The sequence below is a fragment of the Dioscorea cayenensis genome, chromosome 6, assembly GCF_009730915.1.
Source record: "Dioscorea cayenensis subsp. rotundata cultivar TDr96_F1 chromosome 6, TDr96_F1_v2_PseudoChromosome.rev07_lg8_w22 25.fasta, whole genome shotgun sequence".
Classification (NCBI taxonomy): domain Eukaryota; kingdom Viridiplantae; phylum Streptophyta; class Magnoliopsida; order Dioscoreales; family Dioscoreaceae; genus Dioscorea; species Dioscorea cayenensis.
In genome coordinates, this window is record NC_052476.1 from 20,338,569 (window position 1) to 20,362,614 (window position 24,046).

The 24,046-nt window shown below is 31.9% G+C and overlaps 2 protein-coding genes across 2 annotated transcripts; one reads left to right on the forward strand and one right to left on the reverse strand.

The window, feature by feature from the left end:
• The first annotated feature begins 5,309 nt into the window (after window positions 1-5,309).
• LOC120262985 (gibberellin receptor GID1C-like) lies at window positions 5,310-7,558 on the forward strand. Its single transcript, XM_039270910.1, has 2 exons — window positions 5,310-5,459; window positions 6,550-7,558. Exons 1-2 carry the CDS (start codon window positions 5,421-5,423, stop codon window positions 7,531-7,533), a joined length of 1,023 nt encoding a protein of 340 aa, XP_039126844.1. The 5' UTR covers window positions 5,310-5,420; the 3' UTR covers window positions 7,534-7,558.
• A 13,107-nt stretch (window positions 7,559-20,665) lies between these two features.
• On the reverse strand, window positions 20,666-23,802 carry LOC120263811 (pre-mRNA-splicing factor 38-like). Its single transcript, XM_039271792.1, has 6 exons — window positions 23,449-23,802; window positions 22,982-23,103; window positions 22,788-22,878; window positions 22,394-22,517; window positions 22,241-22,305; window positions 20,666-21,339 (listed from the first exon to the last, which is right to left on the reverse strand). Exons 1-6 carry the CDS (start codon window positions 23,736-23,738, stop codon window positions 20,877-20,879), a joined length of 1,155 nt encoding a protein of 384 aa, XP_039127726.1. The 5' UTR covers window positions 23,739-23,802; the 3' UTR covers window positions 20,666-20,876.
• Between the last annotated feature and the right edge of the window lie 244 nt (window positions 23,803-24,046).

Below are 24,046 nucleotides of genomic sequence, written 5' to 3' on the forward strand. Positions count from 1 at the left end.
TAAAAATCATTTAGTTTTCTCTTCTAAATTTATTTTTTTATTAGTAAATGTGATTTTGAAAATCACAATTATTACTAATTGAAAGCATTAAATATAGAGCTGGTGACAATAAAGAAAAGAAAAAAAGAAAAAAAAATAAACAAACAAAGGTGCATTTTTTTTAATGCTTAATGCCCGGCGAAAAGCGCTTGCCTCGTTAAAGACGTCTTGCCCTGGCAATGCTAAGATGCTGCGGTTCTTCCGCCTCACCTTATTTTGCTTGAGTGTTCAGATGAGTGACTTTTTTACTTTAAATAACATTGGATGAGTGTTTTTTGAATTTTATGTGATCATATAATATTTCTTATGTTGAAACGGTTGTTAGGCTAAGTATGATGTATGGGCATGACTAAGATGAGAATGTTGAAATTTATGCTAGACGTTGCTAAGAAAGATTTAATCTTAAAAAATGAATTTATTTGTTATAGATTAGAGTTGTTTTTATCACTCACAAGTTTAAGAAACAATCAATTAAGATGGTATGAGTATGTTTTTTGATTACCAGTAGACGTCTTACAGGAAAGATGAATAAGATGAAGTGGAAGGTCATTAAAAAATAAAGAAAAGTAGACTTAAAGATGAAGTGGAAGGTCATTAAAAAAACAAAGAAAAGTAGACTTGAAAATGTTTGATGATAAAATTTTGATTTATCTAATTTTTTTGTTTTTTGTCAGGGTAACGCCGGAGGAAAGTATTGATGCAACAAATCTCAAATAGTTGAGAGACTAACAATTTGTTGTTGTTGTTGGGTTAGAGCGCATTCTTATTAGTGTGACAATATTTTGAATTAATATTAATCAGTAGTAAATTTTATGAAAATAAGTTGGAGTTGGTGGGATATATATTTGAGTAATTTGGTCGGAGAATATGAGAAATTCACCAACTAAAGATTGCTGTCAAAAACTATACTTTTTACTGTGTTATGAAAGAACATGAAAGAGAAAAGGATACCTAAGTTTTATTTGATCTTTCTGGTGTTAATGTGACATGGCTTTTGTTGTTCAAGGTTATTATATTGACAGCAGCACCTGCTATTATGTTGACTTGATTTGGACATAATAATAAATTTAAATTAGAATTGATAGCCTTTGATTTCACATAAAACAAAAGAAGGTTAAAAAAGCAGTTGAAAACTTAGAAAAATGTTTTGTTATCTCTGTTTACTCCGAATTGGTATTTGAATGAAATTTCTTTTTTTTTTTTATATGATTCAATCATTTGTCTTTTTTATTTTATTTATTTATTTTTGAGATAAGTATTTATTTTTGAGATAAGATGATAAGCACCGATCCGCAGGGACATACGCAAGTAAAAGAATTATCATGTGTTTTTACTTTTTCAAAATTATGAAGCACGGTCAGAAAGAATTGAATTCGTATTTTTTTATAAATAATCTGATGTACTACTCGGATCACATGCCCTTTGATTGTTTTCTTTTGTTTAAAAACAATTGCTCATTTTAAAAGTTGAAGAGTCATTAATTTATTCCTTACTTGTTGTGGACGGTGGGAAGAATGAGAAGGGACAAAAATCTTAGTTTGATTACTGTGGGTTGGTGTCAGTGATATATATCCATGGTTTAGAATCCATTGTTTGGGTTCTTCTTGATTTAATTAATTAATTTCTTTCTTCTTTTCTTGTTTGAATAGAATTTTGTCATCTAATTCCACCTCACAAAAGTTGATTTTGATTTTGATTTTAACTTTTTCTTTTGTCAAGTTTATGTGTGTCATTTCTCACATTTGATTAATGTTAAACAACATCACATGGTTCAAAACTCTATTATTTTAATATTAAAACTTTTTTATCATGCTTAACTTTTTTTTTAATTTGTCCATGTAGCCTTTACCAAATTGCAAATCAATTTTTTTTAATGATTAACAAATTTTATTTTTATGACGTCTCTTCCTATTTATTGTTGCTTTTTTGCTTATGTCAATTCTATGGACTTATTAAAACCATGTGATTCTCATCTCTTTTGTCTTTTGTCATTAACACTACATACAAAAATTTCCTTCCCAAGTCATCTTTATCTTGCTAGAAGTTGTCTTCCATTTAGATTAATATAATTAGATTTTTTTTTTTAATATCCCTCTAAGGATTATTTGCTTTTTTTTTTTAGATCCAACCTCGATTTGGTTTTAATTCGATTCTAGTTTTTATTCTACAATCAATAGTTCTGGTTTTATAAATTTCAAAACTGAAATTAAATCATAGTTTTAAAAATCCGGTTTTAATTTTAAGGTGGTTTTTATTCTAGTTTAGTTTCGTTCAGTCAAAATATATCAAAAAAGTTTGGTGATTTGAACCAAACTAGGGGTCAAGTATATTTTTTTATATAATTTTATTAATTGTTTTTTATTTGCTTATATATATAGTTTTTTTGTGAGATTAAGATATTTTTTTATAAATTTTACAAGGGTATAGGGACAAATATATAAGGGGCATAATAGGAATTATGAAATGTTAATGGTTTTATAAAAAAGATTTTAGATATAAAATGACAAAACTAAAAATCTATGAATTATGTGTTCCTTTTATTTTGCACATTGATCTATTATTATTCCAAGCATGACCACTACTTGCTTGGAAAGAGACTATTTATCAGTGATCAATTCATGATGGATACTTTTTGGATTTGTATAAATAAAAACTAAAAAGACTTTATCAAATTGAATCTATGGTTATCCATTCTCTGAATTCATTTTAAATATTTAATTGAATTTCTTGCACACCATCTTGTTTGTATCATTTGGATGTATCTAACAATAAAAATAAAGAATGAAGTTTCATGTTGGTGTGGGTGTTTTTTTAATAATCAAACTCTTATTTATTCATGTCATTATCATTCAAAACTCACCAACCAGTACAACACTTCTATGTACATTATAAATAAATAAATGAATAAATAATTTAAAAATAAAGATATGTCCAATAGACATACTTGTTAGTTACCTCCCAATTAAGCAAAGAATCAAATCTCTCCATTTTCTTACAAAATATACCATCATTATTAAAGGCAAACGAAATTTGACTAATATGTATATATATAATAATAATAAATATCGACCGGAGTTGATCAAAGAGTTCAAATTTTTGTGTACGTAAAAAAAAAACTTCTGTTAAAATTAAGTCTGAGAAATGTCCAATAGCCATGTTTGTAAGTTATCTCCCAATTAAGCGAAGAATCAAATCTCTCCATTTTCTTACGAAATATACCATTATTATTAAAGGCATAAGTAGTTTGACTAATATGTATAATATATATAATAAGTATCGACCAAGTTGATTAAAGAGTTCAAATTTTTATGTATGTAAAAAAAAAACTTCTATTAAAATTGAGTCTGAGAAATGTCCAATAGCCATGCTTGTTAGTTACCACCCAATTAAGCGAAGAATCAAATCTCTCCATTTTCTTAGAAAATATACTATTATTATTAAAGGCGTAAGAAGTTTGACTAATATGTATATATATATATATAAGTATCGATTGGGGTTGATTAAAGAGTTCAAATTTTTATGTATGTAAAACAACTTTAACTAAGAATAAGCATATATTAAAAAATAACTATATATATACATAAATATTTTAAAAATACATGTGTATATTGAATACAACTAATATTGTATCCAAATAAGCAAAACTAAGTTGAGGGAGAGAAAGATAGTAGAGGTGACTGCTATCGCTTCAGGAAGTGACTCTTTTATCTTCTTTAGTTGATTTGGTTTTGCGGTAGTTGTTATTTTTATTTTTAGTAATTTTTTTTTCTTTATTTGACTTAATGATCCCTAGTGATTTATGAATGGCTAACCTGCAAGATAATAAAAACCTGCCATACATGAACAATATTGCTATAATACGCAAGTGTGAGATTTTGACTCGTGTCTATCCATATATTGCCAAATGACCTACTATTTGCACAAAGATGTGTTGGCTCTTTTCTTCGTTCATTTTTTTCATTAAATCTTTTTTATTTGTCAATTTTAACTAAATCATGTATTAAAAAAAATTAGTTAAAATTAGTTAATAATCTAAAAAAATTATATTAATTTTCTAAAATTACTCTTATTTAAAATATATTTTAAAAAATATGTAATTGAATATAATTTACTAGAAGATATAAAAAAATAAATTATAAAAAAACAATATTTAATACTTCAAAATTTTTAAAAATTGATATGTAAGAAGCACCAAACAAAACCTCTAGAAAAAAACTTAAAAAAAAGTGAGGAGTAATTTAATGAAGGTGGTTTATGTTTTTTTAAAAAAAAGTTAACCAATTTTGAGTTGTTTAATCATCAAATCTAAAGTAACTAATATAAAATAAAATAAAATCTAAACTAATTAATATAAAATAAAATTATTATTATTATTATATATATAGGAGACAAATTAACAAGTCCATAAATATAGCAATTAATTTATATTAAACTTGAACTCAACGAACACGAAAAATAAAAAAATAAAAAAACAATTTTGTTCAAATCTTTCTAATCGTTATCCAAAACCCTAAATATTACTATTTATTTTTGACACGCAACCCCAATTCTTTTCTAAACCACAAAAACAAAACCAAAACAACAATCACTTGGATTTAACTAAACATAATAAATTAGGTTTAGTTTGACTTAATTGCAAGAATCCAAAACCCCAAATCAAGACTTAAATTATATACTTTCAAACTTGCTCTCTTTATTATTTTTTATTTTTTATTTTATTATTATTATTTTTTTGGTACAAAAAGAATACAAAATAATAAAGTTTTGAAAGAAAAGTAATGCATGCTTTTTTGTCGTCTTGCGCGCGTGTTGGACTTTGTACTCACGCGGCGACCTTTTTTGTCGTTTTCTAAATACTCTTTTTTTATTAAAAAAATTAAATAAAATAAGTTTTGCATCCACATCCCCTGACAAAACATTAAATTATTCATACACCTCATATATCTCTTATATAAAATTATCAAATTATTTAAAAATAATAATTATTTTATAAATATCACTCTTCAAAAAAGAGAGCAAAAGATCATATAATATATACTTTATCTAATTGTATATTTTTAATTTTTTTCAAAGGGTATTTGTGAAATAGCAAACTTTATGAGAAAATATAAATATAATTTAGATTTTTTTCTGGGATATAAATTTAAAATTAAATTCTAAATAAACAAAAATTAAAAGATGTGTTTTTTTTTTAAAAAAAATAGTTTAAATAATTAAAAAAAAATTCGTGTATTTATAGAGGGGAAGTGGAAGGGTGTTATCGGGTCCCACTGAAAACGGTTTTGTTTCCTTCTCGCCCGAATCCGAAACCAGGTTCCCTCCATTGTCTTCCGAGCTGTTGGTTTCTTTTAGGGTTTTTGGTGAACTTTTCTTGTTTGGTGATGGCCGGGAGTGAAGAAATCAACGCTAATGAATCAAAGGTTTGAACTTTTTGTTATGTTTTTATTGTTTTGATTTTTTTTTTAATTTTTTTTTGAAGTTTTTATGTGGAATGGTTGCTAAGATTTGATAATGAATTGATGAAAACAAAGCTTTTGTTGGTTTTGTATCTCAAGCTCTCTAATTGATTGAACATTTGCATTCTTTTTAGTTTAAAAAGATTCAGATTGAGAAAAATGGTTGTGTTTTTAAGCTCTTAATTTTGTTTGAGCATTTGATGTTGTTTTTCATGTGAAATGGTGTAAAGATTTGAAGAAAAAAGACATGGAAGAATATCAAATTTTTTTTTTTTATTTAATTTCTCAATTTCACTCTTTTTTCCTTGTAAAATGATTTAGGGGAAAAAAAGTTGATGTTTTTCTGGTTCTTGATCTTTTGTGTGAGTTTTGGTTGTGATTCTATATTCTTTGATGCTTGAGAAGAAAATTGAAAAAAGTTTGGGTTTTGATTTTATTGCTTGCATTTCTGCTGTGATTTTTGGAATGAATTGTTGAACATTTTGATTCCAATTGAACAAAGTTTTGATCTAATTTGATTTTGATTTTGATTTTGAAGATTCCTGCTAAAAACTCTTGAAAATTGAAATAAATTTTTGAGGTAGATGCTTCTTCTGCTCTGAATTCTCTCACAGTTTTATCTGAAAAAAGCTTTGATTTTGATTCTAATCCTGTGAGAATACCTGCAAACTTTTGAGATTTTCTTTTAAAATCTCAGAATATGATTCTAATCCTTGAAATTCTTGGGTTTATAAAAGAAAAAACATAGATTTTGGTTCTAATACTTTCAAATGGTGCTTCTTTCTTCTCCTTTGAATTCTCAAACAAGAGTTCCTGATTTTGATTCCAATCCTTCACTTTTTTGCTGAAAACTCTGATTTTGATTATTTATCTTTGATTTCTGTCACAAACTCTTTGAATTTGATACTAATCTTTTGAATTCTCTCACAAAAATTATAACTTTCTGAATTCTTACTGAATTTCTTGAAGACCCCTGATTTTTTATTCTGATACTCTGCACTCTTTTACTGAATTTTATTGATCATTTACAAAACCACTTAAAAATTCAATGCAGATGGTGGTTCCTCTAACAACATGGATCCTGATTTCCAACTTCAAACTTGCATACAATCTTCTCCGTCGACCGGACGGTACTTTCGACCGTCATCTTGCCGAATTCCTCGACCGTAGAGTCCCTGCAAACTCTACGCCTATCAATGGCATTGCCTCTTTCGACATCCTCATCTCATCCCTCCTCCTCCGGCTTTACTTCCCATCTGATACCCCTACACTTCCTGACTTTAGCAATCCTCTTTTCCGCCATCCTTTCCCGGTAATCCTCTTCTTCCACGGTGGCAGTTTCGCTCACTCTTCTGCCAACAGCGCTATTTATGACTCACTATGTCGTCGTCTTGTTCATCATTGCTCTCCGGCGGTAGTTATATCTGTTAATTACCGACGTTCCCCTGAGCATCGATACCCTTGTGCTTACGATGACGGTTGGACCGCCCTGCAATGGGCATACAATCAAGCATTTCTCCGCAATTCACCTAATTCTAACCCCAACATTTTTCTTTCCGGTGACAGCTCCGGCGGCAACATCGCGCATCATGTTGCTCTCCGTGCTGCCGCCACCTCTAACATCATTCTCTCCGGCAACATTTTACTGAATCCGATGTTCGGGGGGCAATGTAGGACACCGTCGGAGCTCAAGCTCGACGGAAAATTCTTCGTGACATTAAAAGATAGGGATTGGTATTGGAAGGCATTTCTCCCCATCGAGGCCGATCGTGATCACCCTGCTTGCAATCCATTCGGACCGAACTCGGTGCCGATTTCAGGGTTACCGTTCCCGAAGAGTCTCGTCATCGTCGCCGGACTTGATCTTACACATGATTGGCAATTGAGATACGTGCATGGATTGAAGGAAGGTGGCCATGACGTGAAGCTTGTGTTCAGAGAGAGTGCCACCATTGGCTTTTACTTGCTTCCTAACAATGATCATTGTCATGTAGTTATGGATGAGATTAGAAACTTTGTCTCTTCCAATTGCCATTGAATTTACATACCTATACTTTTTTTTTTCTTCTCTCTTTTTTCCTTTGATTTGATTGGGATATGCTTGCATTTGTATTTATGTATTCACTTAATTAATGTGTATATTTTTCATACATGATATATATATATATATATATATATATATAAAGATGAGGTGCTCTCCTTGAATTACATACCATTGGTAATTTATTTACATCTTATTATTGATGCAGTGGGGACACGAATCAATTGAATAGAGAAAATTGAAAAATTTTATTCTTTCACTTGAGCTCATGATTATACAGCACTACAAACCTTAAAAGCTCGAAAAAATAAAAGACATAAATAAAATAAATACATATATAAATTAAATAACATATAAAAGCAAAGATCTTTAACAATCAGCTGGAACAACTAGACACTCAATTTCTCTGTATCAATCATCACATGTTATATATTCATTTTTGCACTATGTATTAAGAAACTAATTGATATATATAGTAACGAAAAGTAACATTAATTATTATTATTATTATTATTTTTTTTATTTTTTTAATTTTTAAATAATGGGTTTAATGGAGAGAATGAGTAGGCCACCCAGTACTTTGAATAGAGGGACCTTAGTTGGAGTGACAACCAGTGCAATCTCACAGCCTTTTAGGGTACCCTTTTTGGGTTGTTTATGCCCTTATTCAATGCACCTACCCCAAACATACCACCTCTGACATGGACACCAAAACTTTGTTTCTCTTCTTCACTTAACTCTTTCTCTCTAGTCTTTACATCTCTACAACCCTCATTCATTCCCTTCCCACCTAACCACATTAACAAATAAAAACAATTATATCTATTTATTTATATATATGTTTTTTTAAGGCAAAATATATTTATATAATAAGGACAAACTTTGGCACCAAACTTCTGACTCATATTCAAAAGCAAAGTTTATAAATATATATAAACCAAAGACCACACCAAACATGCAACCATTTTAGCACCAAACTCCAAAAAATTTAACAATAAGAATGTAATGACGTTGTTCTTGTCTTTATTTACGTATTTTGGAGTGTGAAATGACGGAATTACCCTTGAACATAATGGTATAGAGATGGAAACGACAAGAGGGTATTGTTGACATTTCAAAGGGAGCCATGCAAGCTTTTGGACGTTTCCGTCATTCACGTGACACGTTTGAAAGGGTCCAAAGTGGGAATCGCGTTTCCCACGTGAGAAAGAGCATCTTACTTAGTGTTTAAAGCTTCTAGAAGTACGCTAAACGACAAAATAGATGCTTGTCTTTATTCGCACGTGAGGACAAAACCAAAGCAAGCAAACATCTCTCTCACATGCAACGTGGTCCGTGTGGGTCCCATCGTTGACTAGTCAACTACTTCGTAATTTTTTTTAAATTTCTTTTTTTATAAAGATTTTATTTGATTGGATATTGGACCTGTGTTGGTGTGTTCTCAATGGCTTGTTTTAAGGGGTTTTTTTATTAATTTTAATAAATAATTGTTATTAATTTTAACATAAAATATTTATTTATTTATTTAATTTTTGTGTTTGTTCCCCATTAAAGTTTGGCATTAAATTCAGTCAAGTATATAGAAATTTGTACAAAAATAAAAAAAAATAAAAAATAAAAAATCAATAAATCAATAGAATAATGAAGGGGGGAAAAATAAGATTAATTTCTAAGAAGTCAAATTTTCATAATTTTATTATATTATTTTGAGATTAGATTTTTTAATATAAACGTGAGATTAGATTGCAAATAGCTTCATAGTTCATATTGATTTTTTTTATTCTTATTTTTCCATTAAGATATATGATATTTAAAGCAAAATATGTCCCTTTATCATTCATATGTTACCCTTAAGATTTTACTTATTTATACAAATTTTAGTTTTTCTTTTATTTTCATTATATTTTTTATAATTAACTTTATAAAATTAGTGTGTATGTATATATACATACATATATATATATATATATATATAAAACAAGATGAGAATATATATTGTTTAATTTAATCATTTTCACTATGTTTAAATCCCTCCAATAATCCTAGCTTAACTATTTAATTTCTTAACAAATAAATCTATTAACTTATTAAAAAAAATCAAGTTGTATATATCATATGTGTTTCAGAGTTCTATCATAAATATTAATGACTAGTAATATTAAAAATATTATTCCAAAAAAAAAACCCAAGTTATAGATCAAAATCCATAATCAAAATAAGTCATATGAGAAAAGTGGCTTTTGGTTTATGAGATTAATGAGCATGAATGCAAAAGTACAAAAAATAAAATAAAAATGTCCTTTTTTTAAAAAAATGCAATGAATAACCACACAAATTTTGAGCTGGATTTTTTTGGAGACTATTGTGTTAAGAAAATCATGTTCTCTTGCCTTTTTCTTTTGGAAGCACTTGACTTAGTCCTTTGGATTTTTGCATGATTCTTATCTATATCTAATTAAATGTACTATCTTCGTTAAATATGTCATTGATTAGATTGGTTCAGCAATTAGGTTGGTTAGGTTGACAAGGATATTATTTGTATTTTATGTCTTCCTTTTGTTTCTACTTGCAATTTATTATTTGCATATATATATATATATATATACTCTCTAAAAGATGCTGAATTGGAACTCTTCATCCAAAAGATAATTTACAATTTTTATTGTATTGTATTTTGTAAAACTGTTGAATGAACATGGGATTTATGGTTCCCAAGCATTAGCTAGGAGAATAGGAGCATAGATTTAATTTTAGTAGTCTTTTAGTGAATATATATATATATATATATATATATAATGACTTAAAAGTTTAAGATAAATATTTTAATAATTGTCCAATTAATTCATTTACCTTGCATATTTATGTAGCACATCTCATTTTCATTTTATAAACCATCGGCTATCTTAAATCAAATTTAGGGGTTGATGCACCTCTAATGGAATTAGAATTATACCCTAAACCAATTCTTAGAAAAAAAAAAATTCTATTATTGTTTTTGACTTTTTTGGTTTATTTTGAAATATTCGTATCTTATTATCATCATATAAAATCGGACATATGCAAAACAATAAGTTCCTAAGCTGATAAATTTTACCTTAAGTGTTTGTTGCGTATTTGGATGCATCTATGAAATTTAGAAATTAATTTATATTTTTTTAAAACCTCTTTTTTAACTATTGTCTGACAACCATTATATTTTTAGTTTTTTTTTTTACAAAGTAGGCAAATTACATGTTAGGGGTGTACGCACCACCGACACTTTTTGCAATTGGGTTAGTGCCAGTACACTTTTGTAATTTGTGTAATATATATATATATATATATATATATAATTTATAAAATTTATGCCTTTAAATATAAAAGAAAAACATATGTAATTCTAATGACTTAAAACAATCAAAGAATAAAACTCAACAATAACTTACACCAGCCCAAAAGGCCAAGGGCCCATGGGCTGTATTTAGCCCACATGTATCCCAAGTTCAAAATATTCAAATGAATAAAAACAGTCCACGTAAGTGTAAAAGCCCAATGGGCGTGCATGGTAGTGGTTGGGCATTGTCAAGCGAGGCTTGGCCAAGAGAAGAAAGGCCAAAAAAAATTGGCAATTTAAGTGCTCCCCTAGCCTCCTTCTCCTTAAAAAACATTAAAAATAAGAGAGAGATGAGTAATGGTATATATATATACCATTAGCCGGGGCCAAGGTGGTGCTCAAGCACACCCTTGACCCCCTTTATTCCGCCTCTGCTTGGCGAGTGATGACAAATGTTGTCAAAGGGTGTCTGTGTTTGTTCAGTTTTTATAATCTCCTTGTAACTCCTTTGTAACTTAGGCAAAATGAGGTCTTTGGCTCGAGTGTTGTAGATGGTAATTCGGATTCATGAATGAGAAAGTCTCGAGTGTTTGGTTGCCTTTCTTTGGGTGTGCTTTTGCTTATTTGTTTCGAACTTGTGGCAAGTGCGGACTACGCTGAGCCATCATAACCAATGGCAAGGCGAATTCTAAGTATCGCAAAAGACCCTCCCTCCCAATGCGGGATGTGACCGTAAGCTTCATCGTATGTCCATCCCCTTGTGTAGTGGCGGATAAAACCAATCAAGCAACCGCTTTTAGGCCCCGAGGGCCTCATCTAAATAATCAATAAACTTTTTAAAATCTTATCACTACTGGGTAAATAATAATAATTGTGTACTGGGTAAATAATAACTTCAAAATTTAATTTGTGGCCTCATTATTAACTTTAAAATTTTAAAATCATATCCTTGAAATCATAATAATTATTTGTTGTATAATATTTAAACTTTTTTATTAATTCTGCACTAATTTCAAATCTTCCATCAACTAGCTTTTTAAAATAAAACTAATAAATTAAGTTCTTAATTTTTTTTATTTTAATGTATAATTAATTATGTTTTTCTCCCAACAAACAAATCTATTTCCAAAAAAATATAGCTTCAATACATAATTAATTATCTTCTTCTCCCAACAAACAAATCTATTTCAAAAAAAAAAATGTAGCTTCAATATTTTTTAATAATTTTTTTATTAACTAATTAAAGTCAGTTTTATGCTTGGGCTTTAGGCCTTTATAAGCCTTGAGCCGCCTCTGCCCTAGTGCATTCTATGTATTTTTACTCTTCTCCTTTTCCCATTTTAGTTTACCGATTGCGCTTTTTTCTATTCATAAAGTTTTTTTTTTTTACCTAAGATGAGCAGCTAGCCACCAGGAAGAGAAGGCATGCACGAGTCTCAACTGCGGCTTGTGAGGCCGTGCACACATTGGACGAGAGACCGCTCAAAATTCATGCTCATACCTTTTATACGCACATTCCCACCCGCAAAATTGATCCCTCACGAACTATGAAGTGATCCCACGAGGATCCAAGCGCCATTTGAATGGAAGGCCATTGGCATAATTTTTTTTTTTATCACGAATTTCCCAAAAAAGAAAAAAAGAAAAGTGTCATCCCTTACAACTAAAAACAATGACATTAATTACCATCATAGTAACAAAGGTACAATAGTAATTTTGTTTCAACCGAATTACATATGTTGTCCTCCCCAGACCCCAGGTCAAACAGTTACACAGAATAGAGAGGGGGCAAGGTAGTCATTTGACTATGAAGAGGAGTTGCTGAGTGGCCGGTAGACTAAATGATAATGATTGTTCTGCAGAAAATCTTTAAAGAATGTTTCCTGTAGATCATGAGATTACTCATCTCACTAGGCTTAGATGAGAACCGAGTGCGAAGGCTCAGAAAGCCATCCATCCTTCATGGAAAATGCCGATCCCTATAATTAAGATGTTGTATGGAAAGGAGGCTAATTCCGGGAGGGGGAGATTCTTTTTAGCAGATTGCTCTGATGTCCTTGTTCAATATTTGCCTGTCAATGGTCTATCGCATGTTGACAAGATAATAGTAAAGTATATGTATCACAGTTCTCTGCTGATGGTTCACTCTTTGCTGCGGGATTAAAGGTATTATTTTGCTCAATACTTGCAATGACAAAAGTTTTTCTTTTTATGAATTGTGATTGATGTTTTCACTGACAATGAGATTCTGAATAGAGAGGCCCCATCAAAATATTTGATGTCAATAAAGGCTGGGCATTACACAAAAACATTGTTGCTAGAAATTTGTGAGACACGATAAAAAATACATCTCTCTCACTATCTTTAACTTGTCTTCTACTAAACCAAGAAAAAAACTGCCTATTTTTGGAGACTATCATCTTTGAAATATTTTGAATCTCTCAAATATTTTTGGCCAAGTTTTGCTTTCACACCTAACATACCTCACAACGAATGGGGTTGAATGACATCGGCATAGGAGGTACTTTTAAAATTGGTTTAATACTCTATTTAGTCCCTCTACTATAGTCAGTCAGTCTCTTTAGTCCCCTATTAATTTGTCTGTTGTTAGTCCCTTTATTTTCACATTTGGGAAATGTCAAATTAATAATGTTGTCTTGTTTTACTCATATTTTTGCTGTATATATCAAATTCGAATTCTATTGTGTTATATGAAATCCTTAGAGATTCTACTACTTATTTGATGCAGGAAATCCAAGAAAGTCTAGTTTTGTCTACTGCTAATGGCATGAGGATTTTTTTCTGTGAAATTCTCACCTGATGGTAGAGAGCTTTTTGCTGGAAGCAGTAACAATTCGATATACACATATGACTTGCAAGCAGATAAAGTGACATCACACATATTTGTGGCTCATGTTGTATAGCTTCTTATCCTCAAATGAGTTAATTGTTTTGTCAAATTTATCACATCAAAGAGTTTTGGAATAAGTTCTTAAAATCCAATAAGAATGATCATGCATGAAAAACTATATTCCTTCATTTGTCAATTGATAAATTTGTAATTTGAAGACTTATCGCATATTGCACATACCAAAATTTGATATGCATTTTTTTGTTATTGTTCTTTAATTTAGTTTAAATGAATTGTTCATTTCAATCATACATAATGAACTCATTCACTCAAATAATTTCTCGCATGATGATGTGGCACTATGAAAAGAAAAGAAAAATGTTAATGATTCTTTAATCGAACATCTTTATACATCATAAATGTTAAAACGATTGACAGCTGGTTCGAATAAGAAAATATTTTTGCTATTCTGAGTAATGTCAATAAATTTTTTGTCGGTTTTTCTTTTCTTTTACAGTCCTTTTGTGAACACAGTTACTTTTTGCTGATGACTTTGGGCAACTAATGTATTTAGGGGGTGAAAATAGATGATGTAAGGTATATTCCCGTTTTCATTGTCTCATCTAAAATACATGATTTTATTTGATTTTAAACTTGAATCTGTTCTATATCATTTCAGCCTTTATTGTGAATTTACTTCCTGAATCTTGGATATGTTTTTCTTTTATGTTTAAAGGTCTGGGACAGATGCTGCCCCAGTCCAACTGCAAGTGACAGACAAGTGGGGTTTTTGTTTGGTCATTCAGAGGGAGTTGCATTCATTGATAGCCGGAAAGATGGATGGTATTTTGCATTCAATGGTAAAGATCAAACAATCAAACATTTGAGACATCCGAAAAATGGACTCCAATGCTAATGTGGAAATTAGAAACGTGGAACACTAAGAATATATGTCAGCTACATATCAAGGCCATTCGGTACCACCTGCTTTGATACGCTGTTACTTCTCTCCTAAATTCAGGTATTGTTTACATGTTTCATTATTTGTGGCCCATGTTATTGCTGCATTTTTGCTGTCACACTGACAAATTAGTTTTGTTCATTTCAGCACTGGGCAGAATTATATCTACACCGGATTGAATAATAATAGTTTATATAATTTTTATGTTGTATGTAATCAAAAACATCATTTTTTTTTTCTCGTATTCTTGTAATTATTTGGTTGAACTGGGTCGCGGATAATATGTTTGGTTTGCTGATGTTTCTGATAACCATGCACAAGTTGCAAAACCATTTCATAGCCCGCCGAGATTGTAGCTGGCACCCTTATCATTCGATGCTGATCAGTTCAACTATCGATTGCCAGATTGCTCGAATGGAATTCTCATGAAACGAACATGACACTATATTGGTGACAAAAAAAAAGGCCAACGGAATCATGCTAGCCATTGATAGGCCGATTAAAGTGCATTATGTGAAGTTGAATCTTGTGTGCCAATTGTAGAAAAATGTGTATTCTTGATTAATGAATTGTTTTTTAGAATTGGATATATTTTTCTTGATGAGTTGGTTATTTAAATTGTTCCAAGATAATATATTCTTGATGATTTTACTTTGTTTTAGTATTTGATGGTGATTTGCATTATGATATTCTTCGAATCCTTTGGACGAACTAAGATTGAGAACATCATTCTTGTGAGTTTTGTGAGAAGTTTGTTGCTTTAATTTACAAGTGTTTCACATTGTTGGTTTATTTGAGAATAGTTGGAATATGATTCAATATTTATGTATAAATTTTATTGCTTTATCACTACCGTTGATAAAATTCTGTTACTCAATGTATGCACAATGAGGTGTTTGTAGAGTGATGAGTGTGTTGTGATTGGTACCAAGATGCAGGAAAGGAGGTTAATAAGTGATGATGGTTGTTCTGCAGACAATCTTTAAAGAATGTTTCATGTTGATCATAAGATTACACATCTAACTAGACTTAGATCAGAACCGAGTGCGAAGGCTCAGAAAGCCATCCATCCTTTAGGGAAGATGCCAATCCTGACAATTAAGATGTGTGAAAGAGAGGCTAATTATTCCGGGATGGATAGTGAAATATATATATGGCAGTTCTTTTGTCCTTATATTTAAAGAGTGTGATGTGATTGGTGCCAAGAATTTGTGTTTATAATACAAATAAAAAAAACACACTTATATATTGCTTAAAAAGTTATAATTTTAAAATTTGTGTTTTTATATTCAAATATATTCTTTAAAATTATTTTTTTAATAAATTAAAAAATTACATAGTTTTTTTAAATAAAATTTGGGTTAAATAACCAAAGGGAAAAGATAATATGTTAATTATTAAACAAATAAGGGATTTAAATTAAAAAACACACTTATATATTTTTTAAAAAGTTATTTAAAAGTTTAGTAAATTTTAAAATACTAATAATTTTTTAAAAAAAAATTGGTTAAAAAAACCCAAGAATAACCCAATTTATTGATTATAAAACAATTTAGGGGTTAAAATATAAAATTCACGATTTTTAATTTAAAAATGCTGAGTCAGCAGCCAGTCAGCGGTCAGTCAGCATGTTGCATCACCCATGTGGGTGATGTGATGGTCCTAGGGCCATTTTGAAAATTAAAATGGCCCTAGGGCCGTTTAGTTAAATAAATAAATAAAAAAATAGGGCCAAGCTATTAAAAAGCCCTAGTTATTATGATTTATAATTTTCTTAAACTTCTTTCAAGCCAAAATCTAAGCGAACTCGAGCTTGGCTCTTTTTATCATAAATGAACTTCTTTCGAGTTGAGCTCGAAGCGAGCTCAAGCTTAGGTTTACTATCTCGAGCCAAGCTTGAGCTTACAAGTATGGGCTCAAATCGAGCTCAAGCTGAGCTCGAGCCTGTAGCTAATTATGTCGAGCCGAGCTCAAACACTTCAAAGTTTAGCTCGGCTCGGCTCGATTGCACCCCTACCTTATAGTTCTAAAGCTTCAATTATGAATCAATGCTTGGGTTTGTTAGAGTGATATAGTTTGTTACATTTTATTTGAATTTTAACATAAAGGTTGGGAATGCCTAAATTGCTACCCAGATAATCTAATGGTGCTTTTGTATATTCTGAACTCATTTGGAAATTTTGGCAAATTGTTCTCATGTCTTTGGCCAATACTTGCTTGTCAATGGTCCATGATGTGTTGGCATGATGGATAGTAGAAGATATATATCACAGTTCTCCGCTGATGGTTCGCCTGTGATTGATGTTTTCATTGTTTGTTTTTTTTGTTAAGTACTAATCTTTGCTTAAATTTTAATTTGAGCACCAACATTCAATTTGTATCTAAGTGACCACTAACATTTAATTTAGTTGCAGCTGCAAGACTATTGGGGCTTTCCAGTGAGAAATCAATGACGTGGATGCCGGACTGCATGCGTGGACACTTATACTCCACGTCATTTTCACCCATGGGGGTTTCCACATCAGTAACTTATTCACATGTGCATTTTTTCTCCATGTCGGGTGCCACATCATGGTTTCTTCTCCTTCTTCTTCCCTTTTTCTCCCAAGCGTTCAATAACCTAGAAAATCACCGCAGTGCGAAAGCATCTTCTAGCAAGCATGAGATCACTTGCAACAGAGAAACGGAGGGGCCTCCACGCCGGAAATAGTTTTTAAAGAGTCTTGCACTTCCAAATCAGGAGATAGAGGCGTAGTGATAGGTGTAACTAAAAAAGAAGCTTGGTGGGAGCATCATGGAGGTTGATCGGGCAGTAAGACAGACCATCGAATGTGGGACCACCAATTTACTTTAAGCTATCTCCTATATTGTTTAGAACTTTGAATTCATGTTAGGGTTTGGGTTAATGAATTTTAAGATGGAATTCGTGGTGGTAAACAGTTTAAGCACATTGATTATTGCAAACTTGAAGTTTGTTATAATGTAAATTTTCTGTCGAATTTTCTTTAGTTTCTATTAACTTGAATTGGGCTATCCCTTAGGGTAGAGAAAATGTAATCTTCTTTGCATGAGAATTAAATTTGCTCAATTCATTAGGTTTCATTGCAAGTGTTGGTGATTTATTTGGTATAGGTTATTTTCCCCATGACTAAGTTGAGAAAAGTGTTGTATTTAGGTTTTATAATTTGGGACATATTCTAGGGTGTACTTTATAGGATCAATTTCATTGATTTTATGTCACCGTAGTGTTAAAGTTCATATGAGTATTTCTTTTATTTGGGCAATACAACAATGTTTTGTTGTTTATTTATACATGTGAGTGTCTTAGGGTATGTTATTGGTTGGCTATTTTAGGTAATTGAATGTGTGGGGGTATGTATTCTAACTCTTTGAGTTATCTTCAAAGCAGTTGGGAATATATTGTTCTTTTGACTCCATCAAATGTTTTCCCATTAAATTTCTCTTTAGGAAGAAGGTGTGATTTCCCTGTAGTTGATGTTGTGATGTTTTGGTGATTTAAAATAATGCATATGGAATTAAACCAATGTATTAGGATAAATCTAGTTTTCTCCACCACATTATTATGTATTCATTTGATTGTAAAAAGTGATGTTGTAATGATTGATGATTTCCATTTTATTATGTAGTACCATTCAATTACTTTGTTCTTTCGACAACATTGTTATATATTCATTGTTGCTGGTAAATCAATAATCATAATTTATGTATACATTGTTTATGTATGTAATGATTAATGTGGTTTTTTTTTATAAAAAAAATATTACATATTTTTTTTAATTACGTAAATAAGTAATTTTGATTACTTATTTATGTAATTAAAAAAAATATTTAATATTTCAAAAAAAAAATCCGGTTTATGTTGCTGGTGAATGAGTAATCTTAATTTGGTTTTGATACACTGTTTTGTAACATGGAGGCTTTTTATAGGGAAATGGTGAATGTGATAAGATTTTATGTGTTTGGATACAAATTTATAGGCATAATGATTAATGTAAGAATTTTCAGTGAGTTCTTTTACTTCTTTTGTTACAACCAACTGATATATGAGAGGAATAAGTGGGTTACATGCTATTATGAGATGACATGCAAGTATAAAAATTAATTTAAGTGATCTAATGGTGTGTTAAGTAGTTTATATATTTCTGATATGGACAACTAATTAGGTTAATTCATCATTACTCTCTGTTTAAGATTGTAGTTGTTCTTATCCATGCATCATGTTCAAGTTAGGTACTAATTGTTTAGTCAATTTAATATCAGCACTCAAATAGAATACTTCACAATGGTGGTCCATTAAACAGTAGGCAATGATTTGCAATTACCAGATGCCTTGTATTGAGGCCCCAAATGAAGAACAATTAGGCAAGAGAGAAAGAAGTTATGGAGGAAAAAAAAAGAATAATATGAAAGCTATACCAAGTGTAGGAGGCTCTACTGCATCTGCACCTTGGAAGAACTCTTGATTAGTTCTTTTCCTTAAAGGAACTAGGTTTTTTTTTTTTAGCGAAAAAACTAGTGCAAATGAAGAAACTAAATATGGTGTGAGTTTTGATCAAATATGTACATCTGTTAAAATTTGTACCAAAGAACAATCGGAATCGAATGCATTATATATTTTTCCTTGATGAATTGTGTTTGTGGTTCTGAAATCTTATTGTTGATGTATTTTTTCTTTCACTGTTTCTTGATGAATAATGTTCCTTTTATGGAACTCTCCTCCAATGGTGCATTTTTTAGTATTACACTAATAGCCAAAGTTCTGTGTTTCTATATAATTCAAGTAATATATCAATAAGACGTGTATTTATTCCTTGTTCTACTCCACTTAGTTTTGTCTGATTTTTGTAATCCTCACATGTATCATTTGTGTATTTTTACATGCATATATTCCAACAGAATGGTGTATATGATACAAATATAGTTAAAATTCAGGTAATGCGTAGGATTTGCAGATTTATATGATGTTGTCCACTAACAGAGAAAAAACATGTACCAATATCTAATCTTCTTAAATAAGTTGCTGATGTGGCAGATGACATGGAGTATGGATGTCCACGCATGTGGTCCGACGTTCATGTCATGGATTTCTCGCCAAAAAATCACAGTAGCCTCACCGGTGCAACCAAATTAAATGTTAGTATTCATTTTGATATAAATTGAATGTTAATGCCTAAATTGAAATATGAGCAAAGGTTAATACTCAATCAAGAAAATTACCCTTTCACTAACAGTGAGATTCTGAATAGGGAAGTTGCATCATAATATATGATGTTGATAAAAGTTGTCACTAACAATGACACAAAGAACCAACGACTTTCGGGTCTATTGGTACACGGGTCGCCGATAGAGCTCTCACCGAGTGGTGAGAGTTCGATTCTCGACTGAGGGCACATTTATGGGAGTTATGAATAGTGGTTGTGTACGGGTAGTTTCAAAATCTACGTAAGCGCGGCCCCGTCCCCAATTGTTCCACCGAGGCTTGTGCACGTCCCTGGGTCTCTAGTGGTTTCGCCCCGCTCCACTTCCCCAAAAAACAATGACACAAAGACATTGTGATGGACGATAATAGATACATCTCTCTCGCCGAATCAGCGGTTTCTTGCAAGTTTACTCATCCAAGTGATCATCTTTATAATATGGACTTTGAGTTGCTAAAATTTTGGCTTTCATTTGTTGCCCAAAAAAAGATAACTCTACTTGCTTAAAAACAGACAATAGACAATTTTAAGACATGTGGTTTAAGCATGCATTCAAACAATATAATTATCTCTAACCAGTCGTGGCTTTCCTAAATTTCAAATTTAAGCTCAGTTGACAAAATGCACAAGTTCCACAAGACTAAAATCTCTAACTGCCAACTCCAGCTTCATTTAGGTTTGACTCAATGCATGATAACTAAGCATTGATGTTAACAGATCCTGGCTGGGTAAGCTTAAAATTGAGCATCGTCCTAACGAACCGGTTTAGTATTGGGTTTCTCATATCATCAATTTCATTTCATTACATTTCATTTCTGTTGATTTACTATTAACCCTAAAATAACTTCCTAGATACTTTCATGGTAAATCAGATGCTTAGATCATTTTCAGTCGAGCAATTAGAAAAGACAGGTATATCATAAGAAAGACAGATTTCCACCAGATGGAATCCATAACTTTTGGTATTAAGAATTGCTTGAAGACTTGCGAATCACATCACCTTAGCGATGCCAGACCGAGAGAGGCTCGAAGCCTGTTGGCTTCGGCAATCTCTGGATTGGAATGGTCGGTACTGTCACTCTTCTTCTCCTTTCCTTTCTTCTTCTTTGGTTGTTCCTCCCTGGAATTGCTGTCGTCGGCTAGGCGCCTATGTGGGCTAATGCTGCCACAAGCATGACTCTTGCGGTGGTTAATATCATCTCGGTGCCGTTCCCTGCGATCGTTGCTTCTGCTCCTTGAACGGTTTCTTCGACGAGCACGGTCCCTGTCCCTTCTATGCCTATCCCAACCTTCCCATTCTCTATCTCGATCCCTGTCTCGGACATAATCCCTTTCATCTCTGAGTCGGTAGCAGTCCCTGTCCAGGTCTCTGTACCTATCTTGGTCATGATCACTATCTCTTTCTTGTCCCCTTGCATACTCACGATCATAGTCTTTGTCCCGAACCCGGTCCCTATCCCTGTAAAGGATGAGATAAGATATGAAATGCACATGAATGCACTGTTGACACTTATGAAGTAATCAAAGATTCTTATTTCAAATGGGCATGTAAAGTTGTAAACAGGGACCAAACAAGTTATTATGAACAATTAAACTCATTGAGTAAAAAATTAAAAAATCACAGTAAGAAATTTAGAATTGGACATGGCAACAAATGGTTGAAATACTGTAAATAATCTAAAAAACTAAGAACCATCATCACCAGTCCTCATGCCCTGTTTAGTTTCATGTGTCACTATGACACTGATCTTAGGTTGACTGATAACCAATGACAAATCATATTTTCAAAACATAACAATCCATGATACTTGAATTCATGACCATTTTTAGTCATGCAGTAAAAGAACATGAGAAAAATGCAGTAGGCAGTAAAATCAATATAAATTATCTGAGTTGTCTGACTCATCATACTTCGTCAGCACAGAGAAACCTGGCAGAGCCATCACTGAATCACTTTAGGAAGCAAATCTTTCTGCCAATGGCTCTTGAAATTTACATGCCATGGCAGTAACACACATGGAATATCTAGCAAAATCAACGATTCAAAACAAATGCTTCCAAAACGATCAACATGCGAGCCTAAGGGCGCCTATTAGCAGTCCATTCAAAAAACCTAAAGCAAAGAAATCCTAACCTCATGGGACCCGATAAGTCTAAGCCACTCCAGAAGTTTTCAGCACATGATGTGTCATAAGTTTAAGAGAAGACACAAGAGCTACTTGTGAAGTGGAAGACCAAACAAAATGAAATGAAGAACAAGTGAAACATACCAAACAGAAATTGGATGAGGAAAGTGAAAACAATAGAACTGCCCCAAAATACCGTTCAATAGTAATAAAATGTTGGGTCATATGATATACCTGCATTGTTTAGCACGCTTCCTATATCTTTCCCCATCCCTCCCAGGACTTCTTCCACGATAATCCTGTTACGAAGCAATACTCAGGTTAAATAAGACTACTTTAAAAAAAAATAATGAAGTATCAAGAGAAGAAATGAGATTAGCTTCCAACCTTCTCATGAGTCTCATCCTCTAAAGCTGGCTGTTCTTCCTCTTCTTTCTCATCTTGTTTTTCAAAATCCCCATCTAAAACACTTTGCCAGGGTTCCAACACACCAGCTGCCTCAAGAGGCCACCTGAAATATTGAACAAAATGAGACAAGACATTCAGGATATCATAAAATGTGTATACAAGCAGTACTGATAAAGTAAAGAAAAAGGTTACTTGGGCTATAACTCAAAACATAGTGTATCAAATCAAAGGGAGATAATCCAACAAACTAGATCAATTCATGCACTGTCATTCTATATCTAGTAACCTTACAAGTTGAAAAATTTGTTGAATCAAAGACCATTAGTGTCACGCAATGAGATCAAAATAACCACAAGGGAAAGGAAAAAGCCACCTCTTCCGGATGCGGGGTAAAGCAATATCACCAGAGTGATCCATTGTAAGTAGTTCATCGATCACCTCATCCACATGAGTCAATGAAAAACCTAAAACAAAAGAAACGACAAATGCCAAGCAACCAATAATTAACAAATAATCAAGTGGATCATGGCAAAGCTAAAAACAGAAGAGTAGAGTATAAAATCTCACTTCCATCTGACATTTTCCTCCTAAGCTTCCGATTGTCATTATAAAGCGGCCAGAGGTAACTGTGCACATCAGTGACAGTCCCAGTCAATCGCATGTAAAAAGCCCCAAGAACTCGCACATATCTGCAATGCATAGTCAAACTCTGTCAGACAAGGAATACTACTGATCAACGCAACAGGATACCAATGAAGTAAAAAATTAAAAAAACATGGTTTTTCCAATGAACACACACACAAAAATATATATATATATATATATATTCAGAGGATTAATCGTTCATCCAATGTTCACAAAAACAAAAATCTAAACTTTTTCACAGAAATACCTTTCTTGCTGCAAATCCGAAATTGATTCCGAAAACTCAAACTTTAATGAGGAAATTGGATTAAAAACATAGTATGTGAGTATGTCCAATGAATTCATAAAAAAGATAAGAAGAAACGAGCTAGGGTTTCAAAGAATCATACTTATAATGCGTGTTCAAAATAAACTCGGCGACGATGTCCTTGGGCGGCTGGATCTGGAGCATCTTCATAACAAGACACATGAATGGCGTCGGCCGGCGATTGCCTCCATAAGTGCCTCCCAAATGATCAAGCTCCATCGCCTTGTCGACCAGCGTCTCCGCCGTCAGCCCGAAGCACTGCTCCTTCCAGAAAGTACTCTCATAAATCTTCGATCGCACAATCTTCTCCACAAGATTCTGAGGGTTCGTCCCGTGTATGCTCTTCGCCAGAGGATCCGTCCTGTTCGCCATCCCTCTCCCCCTCCACAACCCTAACCCTAATTCCCTCCTTCTCCGATCCCCCGCCTGTTTAATAAATTTTTTAACCTAAAACTCCGTTTTATTATTATTATTATTATTATTATTATTATTATTATTATATTCTTGTTTATATAATTTTTTTTTAATTCCTACTCCTATTAAAAGCTTATTATTTTATTATGAATGGAAGGAAAAAAAAAGAAATAAATAAGTTAATATATATATATATATATATAAATCTATCATCCTACTCTGAATAAGAGTAGAAAAAAAGTATCATCTTTTTCCAAATGGAAATT

Coding starts and splice junctions, on each gene's coding strand:
- LOC120263811 (XM_039271792.1), bottom strand. CDS start 23,738: ATGGCGAACAGGACGGATCCTCTGGCGAAGAGCATACACGGGACGAAC. Junction 23,104..23,448: donor ATTTTGAACACGCATTATAA/GTATGATTCTTT, acceptor TATGCATTGCAG/ATATGTGCGAGTTCTTGGGG. Junction 22,879..22,981: donor GAGGAAAATGTCAGATGGAA/GTGAGATTTTAT, acceptor CTTTTGTTTTAG/GTTTTTCATTGACTCATGTG.
- LOC120262985 (XM_039270910.1), top strand. CDS start 5,421: ATGGCCGGGAGTGAAGAAATCAACGCTAATGAATCAAAG. Junction 5,460..6,549: donor TCAACGCTAATGAATCAAAG/GTTTGAACTTTT, acceptor AATTCAATGCAG/ATGGTGGTTCCTCTAACAAC.